Below are 21,861 nucleotides of genomic sequence, written 5' to 3' on the forward strand. Positions count from 1 at the left end.
CTACGACCACCAGAAGCTGACCGAGAAGCTCAAGTCCAGAGCCCGCACGTAATGCCAGCACTTCACCGGGATGAAGAGGATCTCTCCCGGAGACAGGATGCAGGACAGGGACGGGGCCTCGGCAAACCTGGGGAACTTCTCCACGTCGGGGTTCTCCACATCAACCTGAGGAAGGCGATGGAAGTCACTGGGCTGCTCTCAGAGACGGGGTGTGGAGGAGGGGAAACGGCGGGTCCCCCCGGGTCCCCCCGGCCCACCTGGCTCGTGTTGCGAAGAAGGTGCGTGTCATGAGGATACAGGGCCTCTGACTCCTGTGGGGAGTACAGCCGGATGTATTTCCTGCCCATCACCTGCAAGGAAGAGAGCCGCCCTCCTCAGCAGGTGCCCGGCTGCCCCAGCTGCCCCGCGCCCAGCACACATGTCAGGTTAGGAGTCACTGCCTTCGCTACTGTTGCTAACAGGCACTCGACTGTGGCACCGCTGTTTCGGTGCTGTATGTGTATTAACTCTGAGCCTCAGCACAACCCCCCGAGGTGGTTTATCCTTTCCCCCCCATTTTACAGGGGACGATATGGAGGCACAGAGAGGTTAAGTGAATGGCCACGTTCGCAAGGCTGAGAGGCGGTCTGGTTTCCGGCCCCTCTGCTGCCTCTGGGGACTGGTCCCCGGGCTGGAAGAACACTCTCACTTGTCAAACCTCTCTGCCTGCGACGGAAGGTGGTTTTATAACAGGTACCCCTCCCCTTGCAACACACACGCATGCACGTGCACGCGCTGCTCTGTCTGGGTCTCCATAAAACCACCCACTGGCTGAGCAGCTTCCCCGTATTTGGAGGGTTCTGGCAGGAGATGCTGGCCTTGTTCTGATGGACGGTAGGGGAGAGGCAGCCGTCGGGGCACTTGCTCCGTCCGGAGATGGCGCCCGGCCCCGCTCTGCCCTCAGGAGGCGTCTGGGAACCCAGACGATGCAGGAGCCATGTCTGGAAGCCGCCCCGACCAGGCAGAGGGCCCCCCCCACCGAGGCCTGGTACCTTTCTTTCTCTGTTTTCACTTCTGTCCACGTCCCTGTCAGTGGTTTATCTCTTTAGTGTTTACATGTGGACAGTGTGGCCAGGCCGCATGTGGCTGGGCCAGGAGGAGGGAGAAGGCTGATGTTCTGAGCAGCTCCAACCTGGACTAGGAAGTTCTGCTGGGGATCCTGGTGAAGCGGGGAGACGGTGCCTCGGGGACCGAACCAGGCGTTGATGGTGATCTCCTCTTCCTCCCCGGCGCCCAGGCAGCAGTAATCGGGGATGCTGATGTCCTGCTTCAGCTCTGGGATCTGTAGGGTCAGAGCAGACGTGGAGGGTTAAGACCAGGCCTGTGGGACACAGCAGCCTAGAAGTCCACTGACTCTCCCGGAAGGCGGATACACACTGTCTTCTTGTGTAATAATATGACTGTAGCCACATTTTACTGTATAGGAGTTTAAAAATCAATTTAAAAAAGTAAATACATAATTGCTATGGAAGGGTTCTAATTTTATTTTCAGATTTCTTTCCATGTCATATGCATTTTAACTTTGTTTCCTTTTCTTAAAAACCTGATACCACTGCTTTGTACCTAAAAATAGACCAGCTTGCAATTTTCTAATTTTAGAACATCAAATTAAAGAAAAACAGGGCTTCCCTGGTGGCGCAGTGGTTGAGAGTCCGCCTGCCGATGCAGGGGAAACGGGTTCGTGCCCCCGTCCGGGAAGACCCCACGTGCCGCGGAGCGGCTGGGCCCACGGGCCATGGCCGCTGAGCCTGCGCGTCCGGAGCCTGTGCTCCGCAACGGGAGAGGCCACAACAGTGAGAGGCCCGCGTACCGCGGAAAAAAAAAGAAAATGGGACTGAGCAGTTAATGAAATCTCTGGAAGGGAAGATTTTCCAAAATTTCCTAATGGTAAAGCAATCACAATTGGTACGTTTAAGAGAAGTTACTTAATACAAAGATGGGGAGTAAAATGGGAAACATTTGAACTGTGGTAAAGGAAGGTTAATGTAGAGAGTGCATACAAAATAATAAGGAAAAATAATAAGGATCCCAATACGTAAGGTATACAAATAAGAAAAGGACAAAAACCAGATCATACATAAAGATGAATTAGATATAAAGAAGGGTTTCAGTCTCATTAGCAATAAACATTGTCATCATTTCCCACTGATCAAATTAGCAGAAGTTGAAAAAGTGGTAACACACAGTGATGGTGAGGATGTGGTAAAGGGGGCACCCTCATGCCAGGCTGCTGGTGGCATCAAGCAATGTGGTCAGGACTTCCCTGGTGGCACAGTGGTTAAGAATCTGCCTGCCAATGCAGGGGACACGGGTTCGAGCCCTGGTCCAGGAAGGCCTCACATGCCGCAGAGCAAATAAGCCTGTGCGCCACAACTACTAAGCCTGCGCTCTAGAGCCCGCGAGCCACAACCACTGAAGCCCACGTGCCTAGAGCCCGTGCTCTGCCACAAGAGAAGCCACTGCAGTGAGAAGCCCGTGCACCACAGCAAAGAGTAGCCCCCGCTTGCCGCAACTAGAGAAAGCCCACGGGCAGCAACGAAGACTCAATGCAGCCAAAAACAAACAAACAAACAAACATAAAAAGTGGGTTAAAAAAAAAAAAGCGACGTGGTCAAGCGCGGAAGTCTTAAAACCATTCATGGACTTTGACCCAGTTGGAAGTGAGCTTGTGCTGCTCCTTTGCGTGGTGGCATCAGGGGCCTCCGGGAGGCTGTGAAGTTAGGGCTCCCAGGGAAGCTGCTCCAGGACAGGGAGCTAAGCTGACCTGTGGCTTCCAGGGGCCCTGGGAGGCCGAGCCCCACTATGACTGAGACCAGGGGATAGGACAGGCCGGTCTCTTGAGATCACGTGGTAGGGGCCTGGTCAATTTGAATCCCCCTTTTCTTCACCTAGCAAGAGAGGCCAGGACTCGGGACCCATGCGTCCTCACATGGGGAAGCCTGGGCAAGAGGACACAGCCCGCGTGGCCCCATCACCTCCTGCCCCCCCGTAACTGGACCTGCACCTCCCGAAGGCTGGCACATCCCCAACTGGGGCCCCCGGTCAGGACAGGGACCACAGCTTCCCACTGGCTGTGGTCCTGACCCCGAATGACCCAGGTCTTCCCTGTTCAGGGCACACACCCAGCCCCTGACCTCGCCTCCCGCCCAGCACTGCCCGCTCTGGGCAGCTGTGGCGTAAGGTCTGGCCAAGACCACATCTGCCGAGTCCCCCCGGATGCCTCAGCTCCATCTAACGAGTGGTTCGGGTCCCAAACCTAGGAGTCTCCCTGGGCTGCTCCCTTTCCCTCGATCTCTGCACGCCCACCACGCCAGGTGCCGGCAGCTCACACATGTCCTAACCCCGTCTCTCCACGCACGGCGTCAGCTCTCCCTAGACTGCTGCAGCAGCCTTCTAGTGGTCTCCCTGCTCCCACACTTGTCACTTCAACTCCTCCCCAGGCAGTGCCACAGCCGTCCTGGAAATACTTCCCTTCACATTAAGAAAACCATCTTTCTTCCAGCCCTGATCTCCCTCTCAGGCCCCATCTGCCACTTCCCTCCCCTTCATGTGCTCGGCTCCGGCCACGCTGAACTCTCCTGCCCCTTGAAGGTGAAAGTTCACACCTGCTGCTCTCCCAGCTGGCATGGCGCTTGTCATGTCCTTTTTGACACGAGAAGAAAATAAAATGGCAAGTTGATGACAGGGCTAAAATACCCACAATGCTTACGGTTGACAACTAGCTTGCATCCAGAACATATATAAAGGATTCCTAAAATTCAAAATAAGAAGACCAACAACCCAATAAAAAAAAAAAATGAGCAAAATTTTTGCCATGTGGCTGGGTACCTACTGCTCATCTTTTGGGCTGTTGCTCAGACATTACCTCCCCAAGACCCCTTCCCTGACCATCAGATGGAAAGAACCCTTGCCCTGCCCAGCCTCCTTTGTAGGGTACATTTTTCCTTTCCTTCAAGGAGCTCATTACCATCAGATACGTGTGTTTTTCAGGTCTACGGGGCAGGAGAGCGACTGTCTCCTTTGTCCCTGCGTCCCCAGGGCAGGGTTCAGCGCCGGTGCACAGGGGCCTACAAAGCAGCTGTCTCCCGCCCGCCACCAGGGTCACAGCCCCGGCCACCCCCGAAGTACAGAGCGAAGAGGAGAGCGGGGGATGAGGCAAGGGGTGGACGGAAAGCCCAGCTGTCCGGTCATTCCCCAGGGTGAGCCCTCCTCTGAGCGTTTCGGCATCCTAACTGGACGGCTTTGAAAGCGCAGGATGCGATCTGATTCACGCCACACTTCACTTTGTTCTGCTTTGTTTGCATTTGAAAACAAAGTCTCTGCTCTTCTCGTTATGAGGACTATACATACTCATTATAGATGCTTTGGAAACCGCAGAAAAGAGAGGGAGGGACCCCCTCGCCCTCTCGCCCCCTGCAGACAATCCCTGTTCACCTTCTGCGGCCTTTCTTCCTGTCCTTTGCCAACTCAGCTACGGCCATCCTGCACATCACTGCACAGCCCCATTTTCTCACTCCCCACAAGCCAGACGGTCCCGGTTCCTGCCACCGCTTCCCCACCTCTGCATTTGGCGGCTAAGGGCCCCACCTGACGCAGGTCTGGGTGACGGGTGATGCTGGTGCCACTGATCTGGGGGTGGCCCAGGATGGACCCTGCACCTCTAAAAGCCAGGATGCTGGCGCTGTCTGGACGGTCTCGGGAGGATGTGTGACGGAGGCGGAGCTTGCGCAGCCTGCCACCATCCCTCTTTGGCCCCTGGGCGCTCTCCTTGCATCCCCTGGCACCCCTGTTGGATTCTCCTAGGAATACCACCTCGGAGTGGGAACCCTCCGGCTCACAAGCATCCCAGGGCTCCTCGCTGTCTTGGCCTGGCCTTCAAGGCCCTCCCAGCTTGGCCCCAGCCTCCCTCTTTGGCTTCCCGCTCTGCTTTTCTGACCAAACCCTCTCACGCTGGTGGACGCGCCCAGCACGTGGGGTTTGTTCTGCCCTCCGACCCTGGCTCATGAGGCGCCTCTCCCTGGGACTGGCCTCGGCCTCGAGCCCTGCTCCTCCCCTCAGCTCCAGCCCACGGCCCCCTCCTCTCTCAGTCTCCACCAGTTCGTCCTGGGGGTCCTCCAGCCAGCCATTCAGGGTACCCAGAGGAGGGGAACCCAGGCCCTGCCACAGTGCACAGGCCCAGGTGCGGGGAGCCTGCCTCGTAAGCAGACGACCGAAAGGTGGTCAGGGCGGCTCCAGGCCCTGCCCAGGGAACTCTGTGAGTCCAGGTCAGTGGCCACTCGCTCGTTCTGGGTCAGGTCAGAGCCTGCCACCCTCACCTGGAGGACCTGTTCCTCGGTTCTGACCACACCTGGGCTTTAGACTCCACCCCCTGGGGGCCATCCTAGGGCCTGCTCTGCTACCCTGCTGTCCGCTGGCGAGCAGGGCACGGGTAGCGGCACAGGGGCCTCCCTGCTCACCGCAGGGGGCAGTACCACTGGGGAGCAAACGAGGCTGCGACCCCTTTCCAACCCTCCGGGGCCAGCGCCCAGGAAGGGAGGTGGGAGGAGGTGAGAGGGTGAAGGGTAGAGGGGCTCGGACTTACCTGGTCAAAGAGCTGGTGCTGAGCAAGGTATCCGATGTCCTTCGGCTACTCCATGGGAGAAAGACCAGAGGCGACACAGAAAAGCCCCGTTAGTCGTGGGACACCTCCTCAGAGCTGCCCATGTGGCTGGCTCTCAGCACCCTGCCCTAGGCGTCCCCTGGAGGGCCCTCCTCTCTGGCCTGCTTGGTCCCCTCTCCTCCGACCCGGGGGCAAATGTGATCCCTTGCCAGCCAGCAAGACTGGGCTGATGGGGGGGACTCAGGATCTGGCCCCGCCTCCACCCTGAGTAAGTCACCCCGAGCCCTGGGGCTCAGTTTTCTCACATGAAACGTGAAGGGGCTGTACACACATAAGGATTTTTTTTTAATAAAAATGGAATCATACAATATGTATTACTGTGAAGTCTGCTTTTTTCATTTAATGATATATCATGACTACCTCTTCAGGTCAATACATGCATATGTGACTCATTCTTTTGATGGATGCATGTTTTATAGACAGGACGCATCATCATTCATTCAACCATTCCCCTGCTGGTGGACATTAAGGTGGTTCTGCCGTGGTGTTTCAATAAACAGCCAAATGCTCTGGTCCTGAGGTTTACATGCTTCCAAGAGGAGAACAATGCAGTCAGGGAGTACGTGGATTTTAAATCTCAATAGCTTCTGCCACGCTGTTTTCCCAAACGTTACATCATTTACAATCTCACCAGCAGTTAATGTGAGAGTCCACTTTCCTACAACTGCCTGCACTGGAGATGATCATTTTGTGAAAATTTCTACCAATCAGATGAGTGAAAAGATCAGTGCTTTACAAACTGGGCTCCCCGACGCTCAGGGGTTCTTTGAAGATGCCCGAGGGCCTCTGCAAGGGTCAGATGGGGGCGGGGCAGATGGGATGCTGGGCACCACTGACCCCAACTGCGGCCAGAGTGGCCAATAGGTATCAGGAAGAGGAAGACACCCAGGGCCCTCACTGTTAAGAAATGACAAAATGGTGCAGCTGCTTTGGAAGACAATCTGGCAGTTCCTCAAAAGGTTACACACAAAAGTTACCATCTGACCCAGCAATTCCACTCCTCGTATACACCGAAGAGAAACAGAATCACATGTCCGCACAAAAATGTGCACGTGAATGTTCACAGCAGCATTTTTCATACCAGCCAAAAAGTGGACACAACCCAAATGGCCATCTGCTGAGGAATGGACAAACAAGATGTGGTCTATCCATCAAAGGGATAGTATTCGGCCATACAAAGGCACGGAGGACTGGTATGTGCTACAACAGAGATGAACCCTGAAAACATTATGCTAAATAGAAGAAGCCAGACACAGGTCGTCACATATTATATGATTCCAATTATGTGAAATGTCCAGAATTGGCAAATCCATAGAAACAGAAAGCAGATTCGTGGTTGCCTGGGGATGGGGGGAAGGGGATATGGGAAGTGACTACTAATGAGTACGGGGTTTCTTTGGGGTGATGAGAATGTTCTAGAATTAGATAGTGGTGATGGTTGCACAATCTTGTGAATATACCAAAACCCACTAAACTGTAACCAAAAAAACCCAAACAAACAAAAAAAACCTCCAAAAAACAAAGGGCCTGAAATGGGAACCTTATGTCCCGCCTGCCTTTCTCGTGCTGGCCAGCCTACTAACCACAGGCCCTTAAAGAATGGCTTCTTGACTCCTCCAAAACCTCCCCTGGTGACACATGGAAGTTATTTGCCCAAATGTAACGCGTCCCCTCCCTCCTAAGTATTAGGGGGCAGGAGCCAAACGACACACCTCATTCCTGATGTACTTGCTGATGAACTCATCGACAGTCATGAGCGTCTGGGACCACTCCTCGTCCGTGTACCTGGAACCGACCTCTACTGGGACGGTGCGGCAGCCAGCGATTTCTTGGATGTACTCCAGACTATTCGGAAAACAGGGATTGGCATTGCCATCGTATGCTAACACCCATTGGGTGCCCTGCTAAATGTGCCACACTGGTCTCCTTTCATTGGCACAAACGCTCATGAGGTGGAGGAAGACCCAATTCACTGCTAAGGAGACACAGGTGCAAGAGAGGCGAGGCCACCTGCCCACCTGGCGCTGGGCAGCTTTGCAGATACAACCAATGAATCTGGTTCCTGCTGGGCAGCTCTATCTCCCTGCTTGCCTAGCGCCTTTCAACTTCTCTCTTTGCTCGCCCTGTCACAAGCAGAGAGATCTTCTTTGGGCCAGTGGAGGACAGTGCAGGGTGGTGAGGGGCCTGGGTCCTCAGTTCCGGTGGCTTGGTGCTGAGTCCAGCCCTGACTGTCACCCACCAGGGGACCTGTGGCAAGTCCCTTCACCTCTCTGAGCCCTTGTTCCCCATGCAAACTGTGGGTGATGACAGTGCCCGTCGCACAGGAACCAGGGAGGGGACAATGAGGGAAGACATGGCATGTGCCCGCCTTGTGTGGTCAAGCACACAAGTCTCAGCGGGAACCACTCCCTCCGCAAAACCACTGCCGCAAGACAGGCTGGCTCCATCCACCTGCCTGAGACATGCCTCCTCATTTTAAAATTAGGAACAGCTGTGGCATCATGGCTACTGTCCAGCTGCCTGATCTGACCTCTCCACCATGAATCTGAGGAGGGACTGGAAACAGACATGAGGAGAGAACACAGGAGCCCTTGGAGCCCATGCAGAGGGGGTGGGGCTGTCTTGGGTTCTTTTTCTTTTTTTTTTTTTGGCTGCATTGGGTCTTCATTGTTGCTTGCGGTCTTTCTCTAGTTGCAGACAGCGGGGGCTACTCTTCGTTGCGGTGCACAGGTGTCTCACTGCGGTGGCCTCTCCTGCTGTGGCGCACGGACTCTAGCTGCGTGGGCTCTAGTGGTTGTGGCCCACGGGCCCAGCCGCTCCGCGACATGTGGGATCCTCCCGGACCAGGGATCGAACCCGTGTCCCCTGCATTGGCAGGCAGACTCTTAACCACTGCACCACCTGGGAAGCCCTTGGGTTCTTATTTCTACTCTCAAGGCTCAGGGACCCCTAAGAAACTCCACAGAATTCCTGAGATCCTGCAAAACTGCATAATGGACTTAACATTAGACTTCCACGACGCACTCCCTAAAAACTGCTTAGGGCCGGCAAGCTAGAGAAGCTAAGAGTCTTATAACCTCTGGCATCGCTTCAGAGCACTGTGCCTTTAATGCGTGTTTAACCCCTCGGCCGTCCATCTCACTTCACTGCCAGTGAAGTGTCTGTGGGGCTGTATTCACTTGGGGATGGGAGGAGGAAATTGGGCGTCTCTGGGGATGCTAAATTGGGAAGAGGAACCACACCGCCCTCAGCAGACACCCACCTCCACTTCCTCATGCACGGCCAGTGGTTGGCCACACCTTCCAAGATCACAGGCCTCCCTGGATCCAAAAAATGCTTCCTGAAATACTGGAGGGATGGACAGTGAAGCCGGGGCACGGTTCTTTCTGACGTCATATCTGGAATCGGAACGTGGTCATTCCTTGCTTTCTGTTCAAAATTAAGACAAAACAAGATGGCAACAATTGCAGAAAGGCCAAAATTCGAGGCATTCCACTAGGAATTTGCATCAATGGTAGTAAGACAGCTGAGGTGTCATTAGTAACAATAATAACAGTTAACATTTATTGTCCATTTTACTGCTGCTACTGCGACTACTGACGTTTCACGATACCAAGATGTTTTCTTCTCTACCGGTTCATTTAAAATGTTTAATTATAAAACTTATATATTGCTTTCATAGAGGAAAACTTACTATCCCAAACTCCACCATCTAACATACAAGGATTCTTCTCATTACCGTATGTTCCTTCCCCACTTTGTTCACACATATGCATCTCTGATCCATTCTAAGATTCACGATGAATAAGCAACTCTGCCTCTTCTGTCCAATAATTTCTCTAAAGTAGTTTCCATGCTGCCACTCAGTCCTTGCAATGTCTTGAGTGGCTGCCTCATCATTTACTTAACCATCTCCCAGCTGAGGGACCTGAACAAGTTACTGTCTCTGAGCCCGTTTCCCCACGCGTTAAACCCCACTGGGTGACGAGATCTCACACGTAAAGCACCCAGCACTGCCGCCTGGCACCTGTCGCCTCCCTCTGCTCCCCCTGCTGTACCCCAAGCCCGTTCTCAACACTCATGCAGTGGCGGCAGCGACAGCTAACATTCTTCCCTGCAGGCGATGTGCGAGGCCTTGTATTTGCCTCTTCTTTCCTCACTGTCCCCAAAGTAGACTTTTACTTCCCTGTACTCCCTTGTCAGGCCTTCCCTGACCACCCTGTCTGAAGCAGCCTCCCCACCTTTCTCACCACCTGGGAGAAGACATTCTTTTACAGCCTCACTAGAATGTCAGCTCCAGGACGGGCGTCTGGACCACGCCCTTGGTTCCCGGCACATCTGGGCCACTGCTGGGGCTCAGTAAGGCTGCTGAGCAAAGCCCCTCCTACAGGCAGGGGAATGGAGGTGGCACAGGCAGCGGGGGGTGGCGCAGGAATGTGAACCCAGGCAGCTGCCTTCGGAGCCTGAGCTCCCACCCCCTTAACCGTATACACTGCCCCAGACCGTGAACACCACCATGGCCATGAAGCCACTGCCATATCCCTTGGGACAGCCCTGGCCTGGGCAAGGGTGGGTGCAACCCCTGGGTCCAAGGGGACAGATATTTGTCCCTTGATCTGCATGTCTGCCCGACCCTCTGAAAGGTCCACCAACACCCCATGCCCTTGGCCCTGTGGCACCCTTGGCAACACTGGGTGTTGTGTAAAATCTCATTCGATAGTTTCAGAGCCAAGAATGGCTACTTTTTTTGTTTGTTTGTTTAAACCAGAGGTGAGGTTGAACATTTCCCACATGTTTGTTTAACAGATCTGTTTCCTCCTTGTGAACACTCTGTTCGTGTGTCTGGTCTCTCTACCTCCTGGGGTCCAGTTTTTTCTTTTCCCCTGTTGATGTGTATAATTCTTATACAATAAAGATATCTCCTCTCTGACAGCTTTGCTGCAAATTTCTCTCCCCTGTTTATAGGCTCACTTTTTATTTCAGTTACATGTATGGTGTATGACATCCATTTGCATTATTCTTATAGAAAAATAATACTCACTGTAGGGAATTCTGAAAACAAGAAGATATTTAGAAAAATGTCAAAAACACCCCGTAACTCCCTTACCCAGTGCCCAGTACAGTTTAGGCCCTTTTTTTCTGGGGGTCAGCACTCTGCTATTTTACAGATAAGGAAACTGAGGCTCAGAGGAGGTGACTGACTTGCCCAGAGGTGCTGTGAGAGTCCGCGTGTCAGTGCTGGGATGTGAAGCCTGCGGAAACCAACCTCAGTGTCTGTGGGGTATTCTCTGGCACATGCACTTAAATACCAGTGAGGACACGGTCAAGTATCTAAAGGGCAGGACCGATCAGTCACGTGAGTTGTAGTATCTCATCCAAACTCAGCAGCACAAAGACAGAGGCAGCCAGGAAAGTGGGTGACAGCTCAACCAAGGGGCCAGGAAGAAGCTGAAACAGAAGGGCTCCCGCTGGCTGCAGGGCTCGGCCACACAATCCCTCTGAGCCATTTCTCTCAGGAACCACAAAGCTTTTACCCTCCTGCTCTCCCCAAGGGGCACTGCTTTTGCACAAACTGGGAAAAAAAAAAATTGAGACAAGAGGCTGCTCCATTTCCAAATCAATGGAGATGCCATTTTTCAAGCAGAGGGGTCAGCATGCCAGGGGCTTCAGCCCAGGGGAGAGCTGACCTGTGACTTCTAGGAAAACAGGGCTGATGGATTTTGTTGGGTGTGGTCAGTGGCAGTTGCCCACCCCCCAACCCCCGGATACCTTTATGCCAAGCGGCTCCTGGCTCGGGCCGGGGGCGGGCCTTTTTCCAGAGAGCAGGTGCTTCTGGAGGACGGCAGTGACTTTAAGGAGGATGTCCCCAAGGATGGCCGCCCCCATCAGCAGGCCCATGTCACAGGCTTTCAGGGCGGCGGCCACAGAGGCAGCGTCCCCTGGCGGCGCACACAGACACACGGCTTTCAGGAGGCAGCTGAAGGAGTACACCCGCCGCCAGCCCTTGTCCACGTGCTGCCAGGGCCCTGTGTTGAGCTTCTCCCAGGAGTAGTCGAGCAGCACCTCGCAGGTCTGCAGACACTCTTGCCTCCTGTCCCCGTAGAAGAGCTCGGCGGCCTCCTGCAGCAGCATCACCACGCTGCCCTCCACCTTCTCTCCCAGCTCCAGCTTCAGCTCCTCTTTCGTGCGGGGCAGGAGTGCCCAGAGGGCCTCCCAGAGCGCGCCCGGCCCTGCCATCGGCCCAGCTGGCTCAGTCCGACGAGTGCTGGGGGGAAAGATAAGTTACAGCAAAACACTACGTTGTATGCCTACATATTTACTGTTCTACATTTTCATAAAATAAGACTGGGGGAAAACAAGCTAGATCTGTGATGACATCCAGTGGCCAAAATGTCGACCACTGAAATTTTAAATATATATAAACTATTTTCCTAAAAAAAGAGAGAGACCGAGAGAGAGAGACCATGCACAGACCTGGTCCCCTACAGGTTACCAAGGCTTCCGGACTCGTCCCATGTAACACACATCTCACCTGCACTGATTCTTCAACAGTGGTCTTCTCTGCCCTGTGAGGGCACCTGTGAGGGCACCTGTGAGGGCAGGGGCCCTATCTGTCTGGTGTCACCGCTGCATCTGCAGGGCCTGGCGTAACACTAGGCACACAGTGGGCACCGGACCCACATTTGTTCAGAGAGTAACATGTATTATTTTTGTCTGGAATGCCTCCAACACCCCTCTTCTCTGGCAAACTCCTATCTAACCTTTAAGGCCCATCTTAAATGATCCCCTACGTGAAGCCTGCCAAGATTCTGAGAGTGTTTTGGATTTGAATAGCCCTTGAGCTTCTTGCAGAGTCAAGCTCATAGTAGGCACTCAATTAAGACTACTGGAGGAATGAATCTTAACGTCTCTGGAGGAAACCTGGAAATACGTAAATCCTATACAAAAAGGTTTATCACAGTTGGTGCCTTTAGTGACTTTAGCCTGGACGTTATATATAGATGGCAGGCCAATCTCTAGGAGTAAGTACTAATATGTGAATAGGTTCTACTGCTCACAACTTATGGTGATTTATTTGCACTAAAATGTTGTAGGTATTATACTAACAGCTGCTATATGCCCTATCTCATCTGATACTAAGAAATAGGGACCATCACCTTTTTGCAGAGACTGCTCTACACTGGGGGTCAAAAAACTTTATCTGTAAAGGGCCAGATGTCAAATTATTTGATTTATTTGCACTAAAATGTTGTAGGTATTATACTAACAGCTGCTATATGCCCTATCTCATCTGATACTAAGAAATAGGGACCATCACCCTTTTGCAGAGACTGCTCTACACTGGGGGTCAAAAAACTTTATCTGTAAAGGGCCAGATGTCAAATAGTTTAGGCTTTGCAGGCCATACAGTCACTGTTGGCACTACTCTGTCACTGTACTGTGAAAGCAGCTTTATACAGTATGTAAACAAATGGGCACGGTGTGTCCCAATAAAACTTTACCTACAAAAACAAACTCTTGCTTTAAGCTCACCAAAGCCCATTCCATCTTCTTCCTGGGCACACAGTTAGACTCCATTTCTCATTCGCAATTAGATGTGACCACGGCACCTTGTTCCAGCTAATGAATGGAAGCGATGTATGCCCCTTCCAGGCCTGGTCCATAAACACTTCCTGTATGATCCTCCACACTTTCCCTATCCACTGGCTGGAAGCTAATGACTCTGAGGCCTTAGGGGATGGCAGAGCCATAAGATAGCCCCCTAACTAGGAATATCCATGCTGGAATGCTTCCGGAGCAAAAAATAAACTTGTATTGTGTTTAGCCCCTACAGTGTTGATGATGCTTGTTGCAGCAGTTATCCTGCCCTGAATGAAGCAATAACTTCCTTCTATTATTGAGGAAACAGATGGCAGAGAACATAGTAGAGGGTTATTTGTTGAGTTCTGATGGCTCAGAATCCTTTTCTCTTTCTTGACAACATACTTCCATCTCCTTTTGAGAAATTCCATCATACCCACTGAGATCAGTCTGGTGGGATGTTGCCAAGGGGTGGGTATGTGACCCAAGCTAGACAAAGAGTTGCCTCCTTTGAATTTGAACTTCAAGTAGGTCAACTTGACCAGAGATAGCTGACATTTCATTTTGTCCTAGTGGCAGTTTCTGGACCAGACTATTCTTGCTAGGGTCTCACAATTATTGTCCGTAATTCCTAGGATGCACTTTAGTTCTTGTCTTTTCCAAGCCCAGTTCTCCAGCTTTCCATCGATTCTGTGGGCCCCACAGTCTCCCAAGAAATTTCCTCTTGCTTATGTCAACCAGGGTTTCTGTGGTTAATAATAAAAGAACCTTATTTGACCCTTAAAAGTAACTGACACTCAAGAGCCACTGGTGGATGGTGAAGGCAAGAATGAAGACTTGCCTGTGATAAAGCCCCATCACATGCTCCGCTTCTTGTGAGGGAAGAAAGTCACCCTAAGGTGCAAGAGAGCCCAATGATCCCTGCTTGCTGTTATGAACAGTCTTATCTAACCTCCTTAAGTACGGGCAGGATCTGTGATTTGAGTGGTCGGCAGAATAATGTCCCCCAAAGATGTCCACATCCTAATCCCCAGAACCTGTGAGTCTGTTACCTAACATGGCAAAAGGGACTTTGCAGATGTGATGAAGAATAAGGGCTGTGAGATAGGATTATACTGGATTATCTGGCTGGCCCCAACCTAACAGAGGAGTCCTTGAAAGGATCTTTCCTGGCTAAAGTCAGAGTCAGAGGGAGACGTGATTACAGAATTGTTAGACTATGCAATGTTGCCAGCTCTGAAGATGGAGGAAGCGCGTCCCAGACCAAGGAATGTGGGTGGTCTCTAGAAGCTGGAAAAGGCAAGTAAATGGATTCCCCCCTAGAGTTTCCAGAAGGGAATGCAGCCCTGCTGAGACCTTGATTTTAGTTCCATGTTTAACTTCTAACCTATAGAACTGTAAGCTAGTCAATTTTTATTGTTTTAAGCCATCACATTTGTGATAATTTGTTATATCAGCAATAGAAAACTATCACTACTTGCCTCTAACCAACAGGTGTGTAGGTTTGGTATGGGTAGCTATTTACTTTTTGGTCTAAGATGGCAAAAGTGACGAGATGCCACTTCTGGGATCAGGTCACATAAGACTGGAACTTCCATCTTGCTGGCAGACTCTCTCTACTGCCTTCTTGGTTTGCACGCATCGATGAAGCAAGTGGCCCTGTTGGAGGGGCCCATGTGGCAAAGAACTGAGGGTGGCTTAGAGCAAGCTAGGAACTGAGGGCCTCAGTCCAGCAGTCCTCCAGGAACTGAATTTTGCCACCACAGGCACTTAGATCCTTGTCCAGTTGAGCCTTCAGATGAGAGCTCAGCCCTGACACCATAACTGGAGCCTTGTGAGAGACCCTGATGTAGATGACCCAGCTAAACCCTGCCCGGACTCCCAACCCACAGAAACAGAGATAATACGTGTGTGTTGTTTTACAGTCACTAAATTTATGGTGATGTGTTAACGCAGCAATAGATAATAAACGCTCCTACCAGATTTCCTGGACATGCTGGGACTCCATCTATAACTCACACCAAAGAACAGGAGGAGAAAGCATGGTTCCCTTTAGCTCTAATGTGTGTGAAGACGTTAGCAGTAGAAAGAGAAACAAAGATGCGTGAAGGATGCTAGAGATATGGTCCCTGAGGGTGCGTCGGACAAGCCATTCCTATTGCTGGGCCCCATTTCAGCTCACTCCCCACCAGTTCAGGAATATTCAGTATTCAGCAGACAGAATACTTGCCTCATTTCACCCCCACAATGACCCTACAAAGCTGATAAAGTACTTACAAAGCGTTTGCTGCAAAGCCAGGAATGCTCCAAGCACTTTATATATACTCTTAATTCTTACAGAAACTCTAAGTATTATCATCTCCATCTTACAAATAAGGAAGCTAAAGCAGAGAAGTTAAATGATGTCCCAAAGCAATTCAGCTAATAAGAGGTGGAGCAGTCTAGCTCACAAATCCATGATCTTATAAATGAGGGACCAGAGCCACAAGATCACAAGCCAGCACACGATGAAGCTGCACATCTGGGTTAACTCTCAAGAAAACTCTGAGGAAGGAATTATTATTCTCCCCATTCTACAGATGAGAAAATCCTATCATTTCACATAAGAGAAGGGTGTACCTTTCTCGCTTGTTATTATTTTTGAGGTGCCTCTTCCTGGGCCTGTCCTAAAGTAAGTGCAGTAATTCAGAGTTTTTCTCAGTTCTGCAATCTATCCCCAGCACCGCTTTCGAATTGTATTTGTTCCTCACCATACTGTTAAGCGGACAGGGGTGTATGGGATCATTTCCCCTGCGGTTGCACCCTCCTATTTTGCTGATGAGAAAACTAAAGTCCAGAAAAAATGAAGTGACTTGACCAAAACACACCACCACAATCGATTGTGCAGAGACAGAACTGAGATTATGCTCAACCTCAGTGCCCTTTCGTTTGTGCCATGTCAACGTTCCATGTTTTTTTTTTTTTTTTTTTTTTCTGTGCCACACGGTTTGTGCGATCTTAGTTCTCAGAACAGGGATCAAAACTGGGGCCCTGCTGTGAAAGCACGGAGTTCTAACCACTGGACTTCCAGGGAAATTCCAATGCTCTATGTTTTACGTACATTATCTAACATATCCCTCACAATTCTACAGTGTGAGGTTTTACAGATGAATGAAGTGAGAGTTGGGAGATTAAGCAATTTGTCCAAAACTTTACAGTAAGTGGCAGTGCCCACTCAGACACTCTTCATGTTTGGGCATGAGGACTGCATCAGCTTTTGGAGCTTTAGATCCCAGCTCAGTCCCTGGTTCACAATGGATATCCTTCCCAGCTGGCTTACTGCATGACAGGACTCAGAGAGCCTGAGTGGCCTGGCCCAAGCCTGCCAGGATGATTTCTATCTCCAGCCTCCTAGAAGATTCATAAATGTCTTGTGTTGGTCTCGTTAAGAGCTTCACAGTGCAGGGCTTCCCTGGTGGCGCAGCAGTTAAGAATCTGCCTGCCGATGCAGGGGACATGGGTTCGAGCCCTGCTCCGGGAAGATCCCACATGCCGCAGAGCAACTAAGCCCGTGCACCACAACTACTGAGCCTGTGCTCTAGAGCCCACGAGCCACAACTACTGAGCCCACGTGTTGCATCTACTGAAGCCCGTGCACTCTAGAGCCTGTGCTCTGCAACGAGAAGCCCACACACCGCAACGAAGAGCAGCCCCCGCTCGCCACAACTGGAGAAAGCCCGCGCGCAGCAACGAACACCCAACACAGCCAAAAATAATAAATAAATAAAAATAAATTTATTAAAAAATACTATACTAATATCAGTCAAAATAATAATATATTTTTTAAAAAAAAGCTTCACAGTGCAGCCTTCCAGCATGGTCTTATCCACTAGCCACATGCAAAACAGCACATGGACCCACCAACTGGCCTTCCTGGGTGGCTTCAATGCTTATCTCCTGAGTGTCTCACGTGAGTCTCATAAAGCAATTTCGAAAAATCTCACCTTGAGCGTGCAAAAGGCCTCAGAGGCCTCATATTCCGGCTTCTCACAAAGGTCTACAAAAAGGCCTCCCAGAAGACGACTTATTTGCCTTAATATAAAAATGGCTTCGGCTGGGGCCTATGTACCAACTTCGTAAACTGGTCTCTTGGTGGCCTTATAAAATAGCCTCCTGGAGGGTTTCAAATGGGCTATAAACTAGTTCCCTGGGATGCAGATTTTAACCTTTGTAAACTGGCCACCCAGGGTGACCTTTCAAAATAGTCCCTGGCAAAGTTAGCAAAGGCCTTACAAAGCCAGCTTCTAAGGTGGCCTCACGTGCTGCTTTGTAAAATGACCTCCCAAGGTGGTCTCTGTTTGGTTTTCATAAACTGGCCTGGTAAGGTGGCTGATGTGCTGCTTTGCCAGTTGGCTGAGGGGAGGGCCTCAGGTTGATGGCCATGTGGACCAGCCTTCTGGGAGAGAGGGCCTCAAGCTGGCTGTACAGAACAGCCTCTTCGTGGCCACATAAAATAGCCTGAGTAATTTACTTTGAATCCAGAGTTCCTCAGTGAACGTCTTACAACAAAGCCTTCAGAGAGACTTACGCTGACGCTGCACGACACAGTCTTTCAGAGGTGGGAGCTTCGGGATGGCTGTGAGTTCATTTTCAAAATGGTTTTACAGGTTGCCTCTGTGTTACACCTGAAATGGCCCTGCGCATCTCATGATTGATCTTAAACACTAGCCTCCAGGGGGCCTTACAATGGCAGCCTGTAGCAACCTGGTGAGCTGCCGTGCTGGCCACCACCCATCTGAGTAGTCTTACGTATGGCTTGGTTCCATCGGCCTCCCGGAATCTTTCACAATTTGGCCTTTTAAATAGTTGCCAAATCACACAGCCTTCCGAGGAGGAGCCACATCGTGTTACATAACAGTCTTCCAAAGTGGCCTCATGACCTGTTTTAAAAACCAGCTTCATTACATATTGGGCCCTCGTCTGAGGGCCAGGTGAAGCCTGGAGTTTGCCTTAGTTGTACAAACCTATCTTCCATGATTCCTGTTAGCCATCTGAAATGGCCTTATAGGAGCAAGGTCCTTCCCTGGCTGGGTGAAACACCTTCTTGTCAGCTGTGTGAAACAATCTTCCAGAGGAGCTGGCCTCACGTGGGCTGTAACCAGCAGCCTTCAAACAACCAACCAGTTGATACGGCCTTCCACTGAAGGTCAGGTAGAGGCTACATTACGCTGCCTTTCTCAATGGCCTCACGTCCAGGCTTTACAAATCAGGCTTCCAGCATTCCCCACGCCATTAGTCTGATAGAAAGGTTTCCTGACAATTGTATCAAGCAATTTTCTGGAGTAAGGTATCAGCCTGAGTAGCCTCATGGCCTGGCTTTACTGATTTGCTTCCCAGAGTTCCTCACTGAATTGCCTTTTTTTAATAAAAGGTTGTATTAAACGAACGAGGCTTCCAGAGGAGGGAAGCAAGGGTAAACTGTGTGAACAGTCTTTCAGAGTGGGACTGCAAACTGGCCTTTACATTGGCTTCCCAGAGCTTCACATAAAAGGGATAAGCAAGTTGCATAAACAGCCTTCTAGCAGGTATAGGTGGATTAACTACAGAATTTATCATACAAACCAGGATGCTATATATAAGCCTTTCATTTATTTAGCTTGGTAAAATATACATTTTTCTTTTGCAAAATTTTTTACTCTCATCATTCCTGCCAATGTTTTTTTTTCTGTTTGGAACTGCCATTTCTGCACAAAGGAATTTCATCTTACACAAGTTGAATACTGGAAGTACTGACAGTAGCTTTCAGGGACAAATCATAAACTGGCATTATTCCAGGCACATTGAGACCCATGGTCCCCATAATCACAGGCCATATGAAAAAGGCTGAGTGGCCTTGTATCCTCACTTTAAAGTCAGTCTCCTAGGGCTAGACAGGTATTGGCCTTAAAAGACTTCTTGTTGGTTACATAAGGCTTTTTTGAAGGGGGTGAGGGTAGAGATGAATTGCCTTTTATAAAAGGTTGTATTAAATGAACAAACCTTCCAGAGGAAGGTCTTGTGTCCTGAGTGGTCGTGTGTCCTGGCTTTGTAAACTGACCTTCTAGAGTGCCACCTGTCTGTACTGGTCTCATGACATGCGACAGCTTCCACAGGAAGCTCAGGTACAGGCTGCATAGAATTGCTCTTCTCAGTGGACTGTCTTGGTTTCTTACGTAAAGGGCTATTTGTTGGCATAGGAAATAATCTAGAAAAGGGGGTCAGACCAAGGTTGTATGAGCTAACCTCTCAGAGTGGCTTTTGCCTTGGCTTTATAAACCAGCCTAATGTGAACTTCATAAACGGCTTCTTGCTGGTCACGTTAAACACCAAGGAGCCAAGTACAGGCTGCAGACAACAGCCCGACTCAGGTCCTCACTTCATGAATTCACCATCCAGATAGAGGGCATTATGTAAGCTGGCCTTTGGTTGGCTGTTAGTTAACAGCCCATGTGGGTTCCTGACGTTTATAAAATAAAGCCTTCTATGAAGCCACCGCAGTCATCCCAGAATTCTCTTAGGTTATCTTTAAAACTCTAAAGCGCCTCCCAGAATACATCGGCCTCCATCTGGCTTTCTGGGACCAGGCTGCCCAGTCTTGTAACGAGCAGACAGGATCGGGCTTGGGCCGTCGGTGTGGCCCCAACACCTGCCCACCTCCTGCCCCTGGATTTACTCCAAACTTGTTGTGCACGGTGACCCATCTTTGCTCAGAATTAACCCCTATCGAGTTAGACACCCCCGTCCTCCAGGCGGCCACATGCACAGGGCCCACTGGGTCCCCCAGGACGAGCGGGCTGGGCGGGCTCTACGTAACCCACCAACCCTCCACCCGGAGGTCTCACACCTTTTCCCTCCCCGGCGCCTCCCCCGGGTCTTCATTTCCCTTGGTCCACATTTGCGGCCCAATGGTTTAAGCGTGCCCAGTCGGCCTAGCTCCAGACCGACAAAAGACGACTGGCCCGGGAGGGTCAGCCAGCAACCACCTGCCGCTACAAACACGGCGGGAATCGGAAGCCTCTCAAATGCATTAGAGTCCCATCAACGGGAAACCAAGAACCGCGAAGGGACACGACAGCCTGGCCTCACGCACGCGCAAAAAGAAATGACTGGCGTAAGAAGTGCACCACGCACGCGCAGGGCCTTCCTCCTACCCCGGAGGCGCTGGAGTTGAACGGCTAAACTGCGTTCTCAGAGCGCATGCGCTACCCCCGGTTCTTGCCACCCCCCCCCAACCCCCCCAACACCGGGCTCAGTTTCGCTGCTTTGAAGGGCCGCCCTGGGCTTTCCAAAGCGCACGCGCGAGACCGTCCTTTCCTGCTTCACCCCTTCACGCTACGCCTGCGCAGTCCCCCCCCTCAGCCCGGCCTCCCGGCTTCTAAGGAGCCAGAGTTGCCCGCCCTCTCGAGTTGCTCAAACTCACCTGCCTCGAGTTTGGACAGTGTCGACTCGTCGGAGGCCGGCGACGACTTTTCCTTCTGGACCGAATACTCCGGCTGTCTCCGAGTAGTCAGAGGCTTGCCCGAGGAGTATCGATTACCAAGGCGTGCCTAGAGGAGCGCCGAGTGATCGATGCCGTGGCCCCGCCCCACCCCGTTTAAAAGCCGGTGGGTGGAGCGACAGCCTAGGCTTGAGCTTTCGCCTCGGTTTCTCTTTCCAAGTGGGTTAACACCTGCGATTGACTCTGTAACGATAACTTAGTGTACAGGGCAGCTTCACATCTACCATTTTATCTAATCGTACAACTAGGATTATTCTCTCTGTTTTACAGGGCGGTAAATCGAGGCTCAGTGAGATAAAGTGGTCAAATACTCGTACTTTCGGAAAGTCGCAGATCCTGACTTTTCGAAGTTCACCCCCAAGTGCTGCATCCACGGCCTGTGGGAGTGAGGAGGACTCAGGGTTTCAGTACGGAGTGGCGGGCGAGGGGTCAGAGTCCGTCCTTCTACCCCTGCTAGCTTGGTGCTGAGTGGTGTGGGCGCCACTGGGGGTTTTGGTTTTGAGCACACTCCCCATGGTCTCCAAGGACTAGGCCCTTTGAAGCATTGAACAGAGGCGATAGAAAGTTCTGCTCATACTGCGTTTGGAATCCAAGTGGAAATAGAAAGGAAATTTATTTACTGGTGTTAAAGAAAAATTTATTTGTGATATTTGTCAGACTTTATTCACTGGGACTGCTGTGATGGGAGGGGCGGAAGTGTTGTGATAGGGGAGAGAGATGGGGCACAGCTCTGAATACAGCAAGGACAAGTGGAGATTGATAGCCAAGGAGCAGGGTCTGGGTCAGTGGACGGAAACTTATTAAGAGGAAACATAATGGGTAAGGGGAATTCTGGCTAAACCAAGTCCCAGGTTTTTTGCTGATGGCAGGCCAGGGCGTTAAGATATCAAGGGTGGAGGATAAGGATTTTGATCAGATATGAAGGGTAGGGGATTTTTGCTAAACTGACCCAGCAGAATTCTTGCTAAAACTAGACAAAGCAGATCAAAGACAGAGCCCAAGGGCAAGGTGTAGTTACAAAGAGGTCTCAGAAGAGTCTGACCAGAGTTAAGTTGAGGAGAGAGTC

At 51.1% G+C, this 21,861-nt stretch overlaps 1 protein-coding gene across 1 annotated transcript; it reads right to left on the reverse strand.

Moving 5' to 3' along the window:
- KDM8 (lysine demethylase 8) lies at positions 1–11,941 on the reverse strand. The gene is made up of 7 exons (XM_007452826.1): positions 11,468–11,941; positions 8,961–9,127; positions 7,411–7,543; positions 5,621–5,665; positions 1,172–1,321; positions 258–350; positions 1–165 (listed from the first exon to the last, which is right to left on the reverse strand). Exons 1-7 carry the CDS (start codon positions 11,933–11,935, stop codon positions 1–3), a joined length of 1,221 nt encoding a protein of 406 aa, XP_007452888.1. The 5' UTR covers positions 11,936–11,941.
- Between the last annotated feature and the right edge of the window lie 9,920 nt (positions 11,942–21,861).

Source organism: Lipotes vexillifer, unplaced genomic scaffold (assembly GCF_000442215.2).
Source record: "Lipotes vexillifer unplaced genomic scaffold, Lipotes_vexillifer_v1.1 scaffold426, whole genome shotgun sequence".
NCBI lineage: Eukaryota > Metazoa > Chordata > Mammalia > Artiodactyla > Lipotidae > Lipotes > Lipotes vexillifer.

What these genes read in the sequence shown, in the direction of transcription:
- KDM8 (XM_007452826.1), bottom strand. Translation starts at nt 11,935, where the DNA reads ATGGCAGGGCCGGGCGCGCTCTGGGAGGCCCTCTGGGCACTCCTGCCC. An exon ending in GCAAGTACATCAGGAATGAG is followed by an intron (nt 5,666 to 7,410) that starts GTGTGTCGTTTG and finishes CCCATGGAGTAG; the next exon opens with CCGAAGGACATCGGATACCT. An exon ending in AGCAGAACTTCCTAGTCCAG is followed by an intron (nt 351 to 1,171) that starts GTTGGAGCTGCT and finishes TCTTCCTTGCAG; the next exon opens with GTGATGGGCAGGAAATACAT.